At 39.5% G+C, this 17,299-nt stretch overlaps 1 protein-coding gene across 1 annotated transcript in view; it reads right to left on the reverse strand.

Annotated features, from left to right (window-relative positions):
* The window catches only part of LOC114139662 (receptor-type tyrosine-protein phosphatase F-like), a 153,580-nt gene that overhangs the window by 7,844 nt on the left and 128,437 nt on the right, over positions 1 to 17,299 (reverse strand). The window contains exons 19-23 of the mRNA XM_028009702.1: positions 9,673 to 9,958; positions 7,788 to 7,975; positions 5,516 to 5,642; positions 5,159 to 5,284; positions 4,286 to 4,440 (exon numbers count right to left, since the gene is read on the reverse strand). Of these exons, the coding sequence (XP_027865503.1) occupies positions 4,286 to 4,440; positions 5,159 to 5,284; positions 5,516 to 5,642; positions 7,788 to 7,975; positions 9,673 to 9,958 (882 nt within the window). The remainder of the gene's footprint in view (positions 1 to 4,285; positions 4,441 to 5,158; positions 5,285 to 5,515; positions 5,643 to 7,787; positions 7,976 to 9,672; positions 9,959 to 17,299) is intronic.

A 17,299-nucleotide genomic window follows, 5' to 3' on the forward strand; every position in this document is an offset into this window, starting at 1 on the left:
GGCCTGATTAATAAAACAGGAGCATTTTCTCAATTAAGAGATAATCAAATCATTCTAATGTGCACACAAAAAAAATTCAATAAACAGCACTCTTTGCACTATAAATAATTCCAATAAGTTTTTGGTCAATATGCGTATTCAATAAATAACAAAATCAACTTACATCCATGAAAAATCCAATAAATATACATTATATAGGGTTCCAGATATGTTTGGCCAATGCCAAACGATATGTTTGGCATTAACATGAAATGTAAAAAAAAAACTAAACAAGTGCTCAATAATTATTTAAGGCACCTTATTTTTCACATATGGGTTGTTCGAAGTTAGTACGGGCGTCTGGATATGCATAGCAGTGAGTAATCTAGCAGCTACACAAACACTCAGTGACATGAATGAGCTAACCGCTAAGTTACACACAAAAACACTCACCAGATCTGCAGTTTCTCTCACACAAACAGGTTTTTTCATCTCAGCTTGGCTCATAGTAGTTGGCTCCTATAGTTCAGCACATTAATGTGAGCATCATACAGAATTAAGGAGAAAAAATTACACAACGTTTAACTGACCTGCAGCTCTGTTCCTCCCAACACGTCTTAATCTCTCATACTTCCCTGCTCCATACCTAACAGATAGGTTGCAGTAGCACATGTAATACTCAATATTCAACAGCTTTTGGCTGTGTAGTAGTCTCATGAGAATCACTGATATTATGATAGAACTATTGCGAGATCTGAGAGATAAAGGGGATAGAGAGTGGAAAAACCAGAGAATGAGCGAATGTAAGTTAAAATGTACCCCCGGATTACACCACTCTCCCATAAAGGCCAGATTTGTGCAGTGTATGCCTGATTTTTGTCCTAAGGACAGACTCTCCCACCTCAGCTGTAGATCTCTGCAGTTCATCCAGAGTGATCATGGGCCTCTTGGCTGCATCTCTGATCCTTATTCTCCTTGTTCCAGATGAACGTTTAGAGGGACGGCCAGGTCTTAGTGGATTTGCAGTGGTCTGATACTCCTTCCATTTCAATATCATCGCTTGCTCAGTGCTCCTTGAGATGTTTAAATCTTGGGAAATCTTTTTGTATCCAAATCCTGCTTTAAACTTCTCCACAACAGCATCAGACCTGCCTGGTGTGTTCCTTGGTCTTCATGATGCTCTCTGGGCTTTAAACACAACCCTAAAACTATCACAGAGCAGCTGCATTTATACAGGACTTGATTATACACAGGTGGATTCTATTTACCATCATCAGTCATTTAGGACAACACTGGATCAGTCAGAGATCCTCCCGGAACTTCTGGAGTGAGTTTGCTGCACTGAAAGTAAAGGGGCCGAATAATATTACACGCCCCACTTTGCAGTTTTTTATTTGTTAAAAAAGTTTAAAATATCCAATCAATTTCGCTCCAACTCACGATTGTTTCCCACTTGTTGTTGATTCTTCACAAAATAATAAAAATTTTAGATCTTTATATTTGAAGCCTGAAAAGTGGCAAAAGGTTGAAAAGTTCAAGGGTGGTGAATACTTTCACCAGGCACTGTATCTGATTTTACTAACTTCAAAAATGATACTGTTATTGGTTCTCTATTTCTTTTAAATAAATATTTATAAACTGTCCTTCTGCATTCTTTCACATATTTTATTACTGTATAACCCATGAGCCTATTGTGACAAAATGTGAGCTCATTAGTTTATACAGTATTTCATTTTGTGGCATTTTGCTCAGTTAACATTAAGTTTTCTGCTTCATCATTCAGTTTACGTTGACTATTGTAATGTCATTTGTATGTAAAATGTAGACTAGTTTTTTTAAATAACTGTTGAACCTGCCAGCCATTTAGTTTTTGCTTAGTCTTAGCAAACAAATGTTGCAGCTCATGCTTTATTTGGCACTTTAGTTCACCTCTGGGGGCTTCACTGTGGCACAGAACAGTGGTAGAACTGTTGCCTTGCAACAAGAAGGTCCAGGGCTTGATTCCCAGCCCTGGTCTTTCTGCATGAAATTTGCATGTTCTCCCTGTGCATTCGTGGGTTCTGTCTGGGTACTCCAGCTTCCTCCCACAGGTTCATCGATCTCTAAATTTTCCTTAGGTGAAGCATGATTGTTTATCCTGTTTGTCTCTTTCTGCGATGGACTGGCAACCTGTCCACGGTGTTCCCCACCCATTGACTTCTGGAGATAGGCCCACCTAGAGGGGTCTGAGCACCCCTTAAGGCCCTATTAGGAATAAGCATATAAGATAATGGATGAATAGAGTTTACCTCTTTTGTTTGGATTGGCTTTACATGGGTTTTCCTAGCTCTGATCATGTAAGGCACAGGTGTCAAACTCCAGTCCTCAAGGTCTACTGCCCTGAAACTTTTAGATTCGTCTGCTGCACCACACCTGAATAGAATAATTAGGTCAATAAGGCTCTGGAGAACTGACCTAAACAAGGAGGAGGTAATTAAGCCATTTTATTCCAGTGTTTTGTACCTGTGGCACATCTACAAACTGCAGGACATCGGCCCTTGAGGACTGGAGTTTGACACCCCTGATGTATGAAAAAGAATTTGGCAGACAAATTTGACCTGATAAATTGTTTTAGATGTATGGACACATTTTTGTGTAGTAGGCTTGGAGAATAGGGCGTTTATGGCTCTATTGATTAAAGCAGACACGTTATTCTTTTTGTTTTTTTATTGGCATTGTTTTTAGTAACAGTGTTTTCCCCTGTTTGGTTTAACAACAATTCTCTTTAGAATTGCTGTGAGGGGCAACTGTAATGCAGTGATCACTGTGACATGTCATTTCTTGTCAAACATTTGAAACATTTAAATAAAATAAAAATAACTCCAATGTCCCTCTTCAACTGCAGGATTACCAATTAATTGATATGATACAGGCTCCTCTCCCATGCTGATGTAGAGCAATCCTCCCACAATCATTCCAGGGCACCTGTCAGCAACTGACCAATATTGAGAGTATCTATCATAGAAAACACGCTGAGGTCAGAGAGATTTTGAGGAAAATAAGAGATAATCATGGTCCATGGTCCATGGCTGTTTCGTCCTGGTCGTGGAACACTGGACCAGCTCTACACCCTCAGCAGGGTCCTGGAGGGTGCATGGGAGTTCGCCCAACCAGTCTACATGTGTTTTGTGGACTTGGAGAAGGCGTTCGACCGTGTCCCTCGGGGAGCCCTGTGGGGGGTTCTCCGGGAGTATGGGGTACCGGGCCCTTTGATACGGGCTGTCAGGTCCCTGTATGACCGGTGTCAGAGTCTGGTCCGCATTGCCGGCAGTAAGTCGGGCTCGTTTCCGGTGAGAGTTGGACTCCGCCAGGGCTGCCCTTTGTCACCGATTCTGTTCATTACTTTCATGGACAGAATTTCTAGGCGCAGCCAAGGTGTTGAGGGGATCCGATTTGGTATCCGATATGCACCTTAAAGTTGCTTGTGATCCGCCATAATAGAAAAGAAGAAGAAGAAGAAGAAGTATCCTATTGGTGGTGATGAACAAGCCCAGGCAAGCAGGCTACGGACTTTGTTCGGTAGCCTGCTTGCTACTTGCTAATCAGTAGGTGGGGTCAAAACACTTGCGTTTCTCTCTCTCGCTTTTTTGTAACGAGTAACTAAACCACACATTGAAAATGTATCGGAGTAAAAGTACGCAATTAAGTTCGGAAATATAGTGAAGTAAAAGTGAAAGTCATCAAAAATGTTCATACTCCAGGAAAGTATGAAGTACTCCAAAATATACTTAAGTAAAGTAGTGAAGTATTTTTACTTCGTTACTATACAACACTGATGAAAACAGACTGCAGTAACTGCTGTACTGACATTTAAACACCGTTTCATGCTACTGTTTATTTCTAAGCATTGTCCTGAAGGCAGATTTTCATAAGCCGGTATTATTTAAGTCACTACTCACCCATTTTGTATGTGCAAAATGTGTCCCACAGCATTCACACTCACATCAACCAGACCTATTTGTCCCTCATTTTTCCTCTTAGGCTTTATCGTTGATTTCTCCGTTATTTTCCACTAATGACCTTACAAACCTGATGTAGGACTAGTTAGAAAATTTTCTCGCCCGCTGTTTTTGCCTCAGTGTTGGTTTATAAGGCAGAAATGACTCAAATAATGACTGGCATTACAGTTTGCTTGTCGGAGGACAGCTCTACTTCCATAAGGGGGCGGAGTCGGCATCATGTCAATTCCAGTGCACCATCACTTTACGGCATGAAACCGTTATGTTTTGAAATATGAGAACAGCAAAGAACACATTTTACACTTTACCTGCAATGTACAGTGATTGGTCCATCCTGTCCAAGCTGTTCTTTAGTTTTATGAACTTGACCAATAAAGTTGATGAAGTCTTCTACGATTTTGGGCACTCCATGCTCTTGCCAGTGAGTGTACTGAAACTGCCTGATGGTCCTTGACTGACCATCCTAATGGAGGCACAGCAAAATGAAAATGCATACAGAAAAACAGCTGTACTTTAAGTAACATTAGCACTGTTAGGGTTAACGTCATATATTCATCAATGTCATTGGTCCTGGAACATTCCTAAATATCTAACAGTTTGCAAATTACAGAATGATGTTTTATGCAGATAAAAAAGCGGAATAAATCTTTCTTAAACGATAGCCAAATGTGTGTAAGATATCTCACACGTGTGTGTTGTGTGAGGTATGTACTTCCTCCATTTTGAAAAAGCTACATTAGGAATGCTACAATAATCAGTTTTAGAAACACTTATTTAGAATTAATATTTAATAACTTGCCATCTGTACTGAAAAAAAATGATAATGCTGAGGATGACTACACTGACTATGATATGAAAAAGCTGCTTTACTTATTCATAAAATTATTAATCGTTATGCAATTCCTAAACACTGAAATTACTGTGTTTGTGTTAAACATAGTTGACACAAATGTTAACATAATGTCACACTTTAAAATGTGTTTTAGATTCTTAAAAATGTAAAGCACTTAAAATACTTGGGTGAATTTTAAATTCATGTCAAAATGCAAAGAAATTAACTGGATGTAGGTCAAACAGTACTTTAGAAATGAGCTTACTATTGAATTATAAACCAAACTACATGGTTCTGATTTCTCTCACTTTGCTTCATCAAAGAAAAAAAAATATCTGTGAGGGCTTACTCTGGCGTCTGTGACTTTAAACTCTCTGAGTATGTACTGAGGCATGTTGTACTCAGCCACTGGATCAACAACAAAGTACTGATATCGTGTAGAAAGCGCCACTGGCCAGTACTGATGGCACTTTTCCTACACAGAAGGAAGAATACATAAATGAGTAATAATGAGAGGAGTAAGAAACCCTTGCATTACAGAAGTTAATGTTATGGCCATTTTGTTTTCCCAGAGTACTACTGATGATTTTACCCTGAATTAACACCTTGAAAGGGTTGTATTTGTATATCTAGACCTTTTTTCACTTTGAAATCATGCAATCATGTTTCCCTCTTCTATCTTATGGACATGATTGTTGTGATTTACCCGTCCCATCTCGTGCAGTTTGGTTAACATGACTACAATTGTGGAGTTGTGTTCCCACAACATTCTCCACAAGTCCTCAGTAGTTTGGGCCAGTGGTCCCTGAGTGGCAATGTATGCTTTCTGGTGCCTGCACAGATTTTTAAAAAAGAGATTTTATTTTTCTATGGTTGCTCGGTGGTTGATCGGTGATGGTCATACATCTATATGTATACATATAGATGCATACATCTATATGTACACATATAGATGTGTACATATAGATGCATACATCTATATGTACACATATAGATGTATGCATCTATATGTATGTATACCGATGTATAGATCGGTGATGCATAGATCACATCACCAATGATGTATGTCGGTGATGTGATCTATACAGCAAACAAACTAGTCTAAATTGTATTTTTACATTTGTTTTATTCTGGTTGTACCTGTATGTAGGTAGTTTGTTACTGTTCCTGTGAGTTCAACCTGTAGGTGATTGAATGACTGAAAGGACTAAGTCTGTTTTCATTCTGTGCCCCACCCATTTATCCACAATTTTAAGTTATGGTGAACTGAAGGAAAACAGGAAAAATGGAGAAGAACCATTTCCAGTGATCAAACAATGACTCTTCATTCTAGAGAATAGTGTGTTAAAATAGACCAAGGCATATCTGCACACTAGAACATAAAAATAGGCATCCCACAAGACTATACTTTGCACTTTGCTTTTTAATCAATGACCCTTGGACATGCTCAGCTTGCCTGAGTGACATGATGTTAAAATAGGAAAATCCAACTGCCTAGTAGTTCCTTAGCATGAACGGTGTGTTTGACCTATGGCCAGCACTGAGACAGTTTTATGTAAAATATTGCATAAAATATTTTGTATAAACATTTATACAAAAATGTCTACATTCAGACATAGACATAAAGATAGAACCCTAAATATTCTATACAGACAGTCTAAAAAAAGATTGATAAGGGAGTTAATTGCACTGGAAGGTTGAAAAGTCTGGAAAGTGTGGAAGGCCTGGAAGGTTGGTTTTCGGCCTAAATTTGAAGATTTGCTGCTGGACTAGCAAAAACTGGACTGAGGATGATTTGGAAGATTCAGTAAATGCGCCACGTAATGGACGTGTACAGGAATGGCATGTGAGCATTGCTGAAGCTCCCACCATCCCCACAAGACCGGAGAGGTGCTGAGTTGTGAGGGCCCCCTAACGCTGTTTAAGGCTTTACATATTTTTTTGTATTTACTATTAATCTTCACTTTTCATTCAAATCAACTCTTAAACATGATTGTTAGGTTAATTGGTCTTTCTAAATTCTCCCTAAGGTTGTGTATGTGCATGCATTGTTGTTTGTCCTGTCTGTCTGTGTGTTGCCCTGCGATGGACTTCTCTAATCATTTTTTCAGTAACTTTGGTGATATTACTTTTTCTTTTTAACTTCCATGAACAATAGACTGTTGTTCTGTTAGCCCAATACAGCGCACATGTTTGGGGGGAAAAAAAAGAAGTTCAGATTACATAATTTACACATTAAGCAATACACAGTAAGCCCAACAGAGAATAAACCTTCATAGGGACAAATAAGGTGGTGAACAAAGGCAAAAAGGAGTCAAATATGTTTACAGATCTATGCCTGCTTTCCTAAATAAAATGTAATATTAAAGCCATGCTGTCATTTTTAACTTTGTGTACACAGATTTTTGGAATAATAATAATACTACAAGCATTGTCTGAACAAAATAGCGTTTTTAATACCAGTTGAAGAAACTTTTAAAGGTATGTTATGGAATCACTATTGATTGTACATAAATCAACAGTGATTCCTTAACTTTGATTCAATATGAAATCAACACAAATGTGCATGCAGATCCAAATGTAAATGATGGTTGATTCAATATTGAATTCTATAGATTCTATAGGTTGAGTCAATATAAAATAAATTAAAATTTGCATGTAGATCCAAAGTTAGATTATGGTTGAATCAACAGTGACATAGTGTCAGTTATGGTTGACACCTTAATGTTGATTCAACATGTAAGTCATCAACCACTTTCAACATCATTTCAATGTCAGGCTTCAACATGGATTCAATATTTCTGCCTAACAATATTTCAAAGTTGATTCACTCATATTTATGTGAGCATATAAACTTCAAAACATGCACCAACATATTGTGTTGAATTAATGGAACACTCTATGTGCTTAGCATTAGCAACCAGGAATGATCCCTTAGTTAGACTGAGCAAAAAATATTTTGGTTTATGTGGACTCACCTGTATCCATCAATGAAACTGGCATTAATATAATCAGAGCCCTCTATGCCTCTGATTGGTTGCAGACAGACACGGTTAGATTCAAAAGGCATAATGTTTGCCAGGCGGTTCTTGAATGTGTTCCATGGCAGGTTGGCGCTGATGCATCTCTGAGTGGATGTTTTATGACTTCCATTCAAAGTCAGTTTCTAGAGAAACAGAAGGAGTTAAAGGGCTGATTGTCATACTTCTTAGACACTGTAGCTTCTCAAAGTGAAACCTTTCAACTGCCACTACCTGCCTCTGCTCCTTACAGAACAATAAGCAATAAGCTTATGCACTTTTAATCTATCCATTCATGTGGTAACTCTTTCATTTAAAGTCCACTAATTAATTTGTAATTATCTAGTATAAATTACAAGGCATTCCCATAATGCCCTGTAATTTATTTATCTGTATGATTAAAATAAACACACCGTTTCTGAAATAACTGTAATAAATTGCCACATATTACTTCTTCCAAACATTCAACTTGCATGTTGGACCCTCTCCCAACTAAATTCTTTTAAAAAGTGTTCTTTTTTTATTACTGCCCGTATTTTAGATATAATTAATCTATCCTTAATGCATAGACCTGTTCTACAAGTTTTTAAGGTAATCAAACCTTTACTTAAGAAACTTTCCCTCAATTAAGATGGCTTTATTAATTGCAGATCTATAGCTAATGCTCCTTTCTTATCTAGTGTTTTCAAAATAATATTTGCTTATCAAGAATGAGAGCACTTAAGTAGTTTTGAGGAGTCGCAAAGTGGTTCGCCCATAGTGCCAAACAGGCTAGGGCCAGCTAGGGCTACTCTGCTGGTAGATATCTGATTTTGCTGCTTTTGACACAGTTGACCACAATATTCTCTTAGAACAGCTTGTACACGTAGGTACCAAGGTGTCAGCACCAGGCTGGTTTAAATCCTATCTGTCCAGTAGATTCTAGTTTGTTCATGTGAACCATAAATCTTCTTCACACTCCTCTCTCTTTACTAATTGGAAAAAATCATCAGACAGCATAGCATGCATTTTCATTCTTATGCTTATGATAATCACATATGTTGGTCCATAAATCCTAAATTACAGGCATGTCTTGAGGACATTAAAACCAGGATGACTCTGAACTTTTTTCTGGACCACAATTTCTGAAAAAGAACCTGCTTAGATCCTGGATGGCATTGAACTGCCATCCAGGATCTGGATGTCACTGAATTGACCTCCGATAAAAAAGTGAAGAATTTCTATGTTATTTTTGAAAAGGATGTCATTTAAATCTCTTATTAAACATTTCTAAGATTTCCTTCTTTCTTCTCTCTCAAAATTTGAAATATCCTGTCCAGGAATGATGCTGAAAAACTAGTCCATGCATGTATTATTTAAGTCAAGGATGGACTTTTGTAATTCTTTACTATCAGAAAGTTTACAAAATACTGTCAGAGTCTTGAGTTGTCTTTGGGGTCTGTTTGATTATTATTATGTGTTCCTTATTTACCTATCAGCCTTGTTTCTGCTTCATCTTTGTTAAATCCTTTCTTAATTGTCCTAGTTTAATTATATACAGTATGTCCAGTTATTCTTTGTTTTCCAAGTTTTCTGCTTAGTCTGTATCTCTCTCTCTTGTTCTCTTTCTCTCACTTTGAATAATTAACTGAGCATACTCTACTGTATAGGCTCGATGGAAAATTGACACATTTTGTAAAGTGGATTCAGATTAAATTGATGAATTATTGCTATATAAATAAACTGAACAAAATTGAATTGAATAGTATTAGAAATGGCAATAAAACATTAAGCTGTACATTTAATTTTTGAAATGACCTGATTACAATGTTTTTTAAGCATCCTAGAGCAAAAATGAACTAACCTTAAACTCTTGTTCCATGGCAGTAAGATTCTCTCTGGGAACAATTTGAGTGAGTTTCTGGAGATGGGTGTACAGACCGCGGGCCGGGACTTCTGTTTTGCCACATGTTGCAGCTTCCAGAAGTGCTTCATGTATAAACATGTATTGATCCAATGTTTGTACCATGTAGTTTCTCTGAGCTCGCATGCATGTCACATAACCATATATGTCGACAGACCTTTCGTATTTCATCCTCTCGAGCATAGCATCAATAGCAATAAAGCAGCCTGTGCGCCCAACGCCAGCACTGTTGGCATACAAAAACAGAAAGAGGAAAACAGAAAATGACACTGGTTTGATATTTGACCACAACAGAAATCCCCTGAGGGAAAATGTGACATTTTTACATTGTGTATGCAGATTATTTAGCAAACATTTAACTAACAAATAAATCCTAATGTAAATCTAAGGTTTACATTAGGATACAAAAAGCATCTTCTGTATTTGACCAGTTGCTAAAATTACTTATTTCTCACCTCAATTATAAAACACGTGTATGCCTATTTCCTGATGGAAAAGTTGTGGATCTGTGAGGGGAAAATCTAATTCAGGCAAAAATAATAAAACACTACTTTCTGAAAATAATGTTTTGTGTTTTGCATTGTGAAAACAGTTTTTTGGCAAACATACCAAGATTGTCAATTACCGTATTTTCTGCACTATAAGGCGCAACACATTATAAGGCGCACCTTGAATGAATGGCCTATTTTAAAACTTTTTTTATATATATGGCGCACCGCATTATAAGGCGCATAGAATAGACGCTACAGTAGAGGCTGGGGTTACGTTATGCATCCATTAGACGGAACTGCGCTAAAGGGAATGTCAACAAAATAGTCAGATAGGTCAGTCAAACTTTATTAATAGATTACAAACCAGCGTTCTGTAAACTCCGTTCATTTCCAAAATGAATAAACACCTGTTTTATTATTTTCCCCGAGGTAAAGTAAGGGACGTGGTATTTTCGTAACACAGTTTATCTTTTAACATCAGCAAGGTATAACATATAATGGAGGGGAACTTTTCCTCGATTCAATAAACACGTAAAAAACAGTCTGATATTGTTACGGTAAATCAAATGTTAGTGCAATCACAATATATATCCACTTCCGCACCATTGATTCGTTCATGTTAAATTCTCTCGCTGCTGCTCTATTCCCGTGTTCTACTGCGTGACTGATCGCCTTGAGCTTAAACTCTGCGTCATAAGCGTGTCTCTTAATAGGAGCCATTTTGGGGTCTTTACACAAAACCCAGCATGCACCACGCGCTTCTTCTTCTACGGGGGAAAATGAAGTCGGCGGCTGCTTACCGTAGTTGCGAGACCTGTTGTGGCTCAATATTGGTCCATATATAAGGCGCACCGGATTATAACGCGCACTCTCGGCTTTTGAGAAAATTGAAGGTTTTTAGGTGCGCCTTAGAGTGCGGAAAATACGGTAGTCTAAACCAATTTTAACTATTTCAGAGGTATTTCGGACTCACCAACAAAACCCTTTGACACAAACCTTGGTCTTATTCACATTGAATTGTGATGATGCTATATGTAATTCTATGGGTCCATCAAATAAATCCACCCATCCATCCATTTTGTTACACCCTTATCTCTAGTGGGGCCAACAGGGGTGCTGGTGCCTATCTCCAGCGCTCAACATGAAAGAGGCGGGGTTCATCCTGGACAGGTCACCAGTCCATCACAAAGCAATACAGAGACAGACAAGACAAACAACCATGCAAGCACACACCCACATCTAAGGAGAATTCAGTGTCCATTATGGATTATTTCATGCTTTTTTTCTTTACACATTTCTGGTGCTGCTATGTGATAAATTCACAGTAGATTCTGGTATAAATTAATCTAAATAAGCTGAAAGCTAATTTGGACTCAGTTCCAAGTTCTTATTAAAAAAAATCTGGTTTCTCAACATTCAAGGTCTATAGTGAAGTGTGATATTATGGTATAATTTTTTCTCAATGCTTTGATATTTTTGCAGTTTTCTCTAAATTAACGTAATCATATTTTTTTTCTAGCTTTTCTCGCTTAATGAGTTTAATGATTAAAGTATTTAACTGTAACGGTGAATTATTTTTGTTAATAAACTCGTGTTGTGACAACTTGCTTTTTTTGCACAGAGCTGCTTTCACTATTTTCTACTCTCTCTTGGCCCCTCCCTTACTGACCCACTCTGCCCTGACTGACCTGACCTGATAGGTCCACTGTTCAAACAGTTTCTCTCCAGACCTTGACACTTTTCCGCCAGCGTTGTGTCCCTCACAGGAACTATTAAACCTAAACCCAAAAATGTGTAATCCCTCGGCTGTTCCTGATCATATCACCATCTAGCTAATAGCTACAATCACCATGGGCTGGCAACAAAAAACAAACCACGCCTGTGCGCTCTCTGACGTAGCAAGCCAGAAGCGTGTGACGTCATCAAGTAAAAAATTCTTCTGCAGATGACACAAAGAATGGATTCCCGGGTCTGATTTCAAGTTAAAAAAATACTTTATTATTCCCAAAGGGAAACTAAATGTTGTTGTAGCTCATCAAGATTCTTCAAAGAGTCATTGAAGATGGCGGTCAGCAGGAAAGATCTCCTGAACTGGTCTGTACCACACTGAACCTGAAGAAGCCTCCAACTGAAGATGCTCAACTTTCCCAAGATAGTCTTGTGAAGATTATGGTCAGGATTGTCCATAATTTTCTTGATTTTATGAAGAACCCTTCTTTGCATTATCATTTCCAGAGGTTCCACAGTCGTCCCCAGAACAGAACCAACCTTTATCAGGCTGTTGAGCCTTTTTAGATCCCTGACTCTGATGCTGCTGCCGCATGGATGTAAAGATGATGCTCTCAACAACAGATCTGCAGCATCTTGCTGCAAACCTTGAAGGATCTTACGTTCCTCAAGAAGTACAGTCTGCTCTGTCTCTTCTTATAGATGCTTCACTGTTGCGTCTCCAGTCCACTCGGTTTGATTAACGACCACATTGTAACATTTGTAACATTTTCAGCTGCTGTGGTTCGAGTTCACACTGCACTGTGTCAAACGATCCAAACTAACTCAAAAACCAGTTCCCTCCCATCGCCTGTGGAACTGGTGCAGCATTGGTGCTGCACCAAAAACTCATGGTTTCCCCCAGTGTATTATTGTTGTTTCTATTTTTAGAAAACTTAATGATTTTGGAAAAAAACAAATATATATATATATATACTGTGTATACAGTATATACTGTATATCTGTTGTTCTGAGAGTTTCACTCGTGGAGCACATTTATTTCTAACAGATAGGTTTATAGTTTATGCATTTATACCCTCTTAGTCACACTTGGTTTTATTTTTTTTTATTTGAGTATTATTTTTTCGATTACATGATTCATAAAACCATACCAAATGCTTTGTCTACTTCAGGGGTCTCAAACTCCAGTCCTCAAGGGCCACTGTCCTGCAGTTTTTAGATGTGCCACAGGTACAAAACGCTGGAATGAAATGGCTTAATTACCTCCTCCTTGTCTAGATCAGTTCTCCAGAGTCCTTGCTAATTACCTAATTATTCTATTCAGGTGTGGTGCAGCAGAGGCACATCTAAAAGTTGCAGGACAGCGGCCCTCAAGGACTGGAGTTTGAGACCCCTGGTCTACTTAGTCAGCCAGAGTTAACATGCACGGCCATCTGAAAAACTCGTCCCATGAACTTGAGCAAACAAAGTATTTTCTGTGAATCTTATTAAAAACTCAACAGACACTAAATAATAGAGCTACTAAAGCCACATTAGGAGCATTAAATTAAATCTCCCGTTTGTTGTGTATCTCTGCCCGTCGTGCAACAGATTTAACTCATCTTGCAGGGCCGGTCCAAGGCTGTATGAGGCCTGGAGCAGAATTTGACTTTGGGGCCCCTCTTGCTGCTGAAAACATCAGCACCTCTAACAGCTTCTGTGTTAGACTTAGTGAAATTGAAATTAATCCACCACTCTTTTATCCAACGCCTTTTCTTACATCTTTTATCGCTTAAAATAAGATCACAAACTATAGCTACTGCTTCTACGTCATCAGACGTGTTTGTTCACTCTAAATTCACGTGTGATATAGTGAAATCTAAATTTTGGTGAGAGAAATAGGTTCGTGTGTGGTGTGTTGCTCTTGCCGTGTAGCTGGACACACTGCACGGTTGAACCCGTTTCACCTGCAGTTTTTTGTCTGTTAGTTTGTGGTCTCTCAGGTTTTGAAAATGGGCCAACATCGGCTGACAATTCTAAAATCGTGCAGTGTGAACTGGGCATTACACTAGGGAATGAGGAGGGGAGGGTCAGTGGAGAGCACCGGAGTTGAGCCTTTTTTCATTCACTGTCATCAATAGAAAGAGAAAAAGGCAGGAACAATAAAGCTGATAATTAAAATGAGGTCGATAACTTTCATTTATCATGCGATTTATTGTTTATCACAACAGGCCTAAAATAACACAAATTTTAATTCATTAAACACTGCTTATGTTGTTGAAAAGTGTGCCTCAGTTTCAGTCCAATGTTGTTTATCAAGAAAGTAAGCATTCTTTGTTCAGTTTTTTAATGGCACAATATTTTTTGCACTTAGAAATTTCAAAGTAAAAAAAAAATCTATAAAAAATCTTAACCTATCAAAAATTAAAAGGGTTTTGTCTGATTTTGTGTCAGACAGTTATGGTGTGGAAAAGGCTGTGTAACAAACTGCCATGCTGAGCCTTTAAGGGGCGGGGCTTAGAGCAGCTGCAGCATGCAGACGAAGAAAGAGAGAAAAAAAGAGTAGAGTGAAAAGAGAGTATAGTTTATGTTCGCATTTTGTTTATTTTAACTTGCTGTTTGCCGTTTATTGTTACTCCTTGATGTGTGTGCGTGGAAATACAAGTAAGTGATGTTACATATTAATAATATTGTTTATTTAGCAGAGTATTTTAGTTTTACCCTTAATTAATAGCATGCTCTGTTCACGTTATACACAGTGGATTTTGTTTGTGTCGTGTATTTATGTAGAAATGTGCAGTTATGCAGTATGTGTGATGCTACTTCAGTCAGTTTATTTAGACATTGACGCTGTATTGTTGTTTAATTTCAGGAACCACACACAATTATTTAAATAAACCGCAAGTACGAGTTAAGTCACCTGGAGTACGACTCTGCGTTCTTTGGAGTTCTGACCGACTCACCACAGTGTTCTGCATAGTCACACCAGCAAAAGCAACCTCTAATTTTCAATGGTCCTTCGAGCCGGAGAGCAGACTACTGCTTAAAAGATGCAGAATTCAGAGTCAAAGGCATTGGACACTCGACCCAAACGACGAATGTCAGTTCCTTCCTACCTGTCAGATTATGACCTAAGTGGACCTGGAGCTCAGAGTAGATCCCGGACAGCAGCTGCAGGGGAACCATCAGATGAGCAAAGCGGACTAGAGTGTCCAACTGCCAGATCTCCATCACCACCCATTAGCCAGAGCTTCGACATGATGGATTTGAGGGATGATATGGAGCAAGAACGAGAGCTTTGTCAATCTATGGAGCAAGTCACCGGGGAGCAGCAGACCAGCCAAGTTCCAGAGTTTAGTGCTGCTCTCGAAGAGATGCGCCAAGAAAACGCTGAGCTTCGTAAACAGTTTCAGAGCCTGATGGTTGCTTTACAGTCCCAGCCAGCCGCCCATCAGCCTATGTTCCCACCTCCTTCACCTCAAAGTGTGTACAGTGGTGGTTATGGACCTTACCAACCCCCTACCAATTCTCCAGCATACCAGCAGCTACAATATCCAACATTCAGCTCCCGAAGAAACCTGCCATTAGATTTCACTAATCCTAGAGTTTCCCAAACATCTGGTGGTCTGCCTCATAGCCTATATTACGCAGACACACCACAGCGGAGCGCACCTTCCTATTCACATAGAGATTCTTCATTTGTCCAAGTTCCCAGCTTTAATGAGCCACAGAGAGAGACCACATACAGGGGGCCAAAGCCCACTATCCCCAGATTTACATCACCAGATCCCAGAGAGTTTGCACGCATGAAAATTGCCTTAGAGAATCTATTACCAGGCGATGCTACTGAAAGATACAAATACCAGATCCTCACTGATCATCTCCAGTGTGAAGAAGCTTCACTTGTAGCAGACTCCTACTGCAACTCAAGGCAACCTTACACTGATACAATGTTGGCTCTCACGAAGATGTATGGACAGCCCCACAAGCTTGCAGTGCAACGGATTGCAGAGTTAATGGATGGTCCAAATATGTGGTGATGTGAAGAGCTTTCGTCTGTTTGCCCTCAACGTGCGGTCACTAGTAGGCATGTTGGAACAACTGGGGCAGAGAGGTCAAATCGAGTTAGTCTGTGGCTCTCATGTTTCAAGACTCTTAAGTAAACTTCCCTATGACCTCAATGCCAGCTTTAAGAGATTTATCCATCCCCTGAGAGTAGCCATTCCTACCCTCATTGACTTTGCTGATTGGCTAGAATATGAGCTGGAAGTTCAGGAAGACAGCATGAAGCCCCCGAGGAGAGAGGAGTCGTTTAACAAGAAGCCTGATACCAAGCGCACTTCCAAACTCTCAAGTAAGACTGCTACTATCCTCCTGGGTACTGAGAAGGTATCTGGATCAAATAGTGTAGCAGCACCACCTACACCTGGATATGTTGTCAACAAGTCAAAGGGAATAGAGAAGGTTACGGCTTACTGTCCCTATTGTGACAACGACAAGCACTTCCTGAACAACTGTTCTAACTTTAAGACCTTGAGCAAAGAACAGAAGGTGACATGGATTAAAACGAATAATAAGTGTTGGCGTTGTGGACGTAATCACCAAGCGGCAAAGTGTACACTTAAAGCTCCCTGCAAAACCTGTGGTAGGAGACATTTGCTAGTGCTGCATGAGGTGAATGAGAGAGCAGAGGAGGAACCAACATCAGTTTCACCTTCAGCAGAAAGTTGCCTTGTTAACTCTGCCAATAAAGTCATGTATGTTGACCGACCAGTTTACAACTGCAAGGTGCTACTGAAGATCAGTAAGGTAGTCCTGAGAAATGGTGACAAGTCCCTTGAGACGTATGCCGTCTTAGACGATGGCTCTGAGCGGACAATCCTGCTTCAGCCTGCTGCCAAACAGTTGGGCCTTAAAGGAAGCAAAGAGGTGTTAGCTCTTCGTACAATCAGACAAGAAGTGGAGAAGCTCCACGGGGCGGCTGTGTCTTTCACAATTTCCCCAGCAGCCAACCCTGACAAAGTGTACAGCATCCAGAATGCCTTTACAGCCGAGCAACTGAGTTTAGCAGAGCATTCCCATCCAGTTGTCTCACTCCAGGAGAAGTACAAACATTTGTCAGGTTTGCCTCTTCCTCCTTTAAACAGAGTCCGCACCATGTTGCTGATTGGCGCCGATTACACACACCTCATAACACCTGTGGAGCCAGTCAGACTGGGATCACCTGGTGGGCCAGCAGCAGTGAAGACTCTCCTCGGTTGGACACTACAGGGACCAGCACAAGCCGTGGAATCCATCACGAATGTGAGTCACTGTCTCTTCACGTCTACATCATCACCCACAGAGCTGTTCTCCTGTGTAGAGAAGTT

Source organism: Xiphophorus couchianus, chromosome 23 (assembly GCF_001444195.1).
Source record: "Xiphophorus couchianus chromosome 23, X_couchianus-1.0, whole genome shotgun sequence".
NCBI classification, from domain to species: Eukaryota; Metazoa; Chordata; class Actinopteri; order Cyprinodontiformes; family Poeciliidae; genus Xiphophorus; species Xiphophorus couchianus.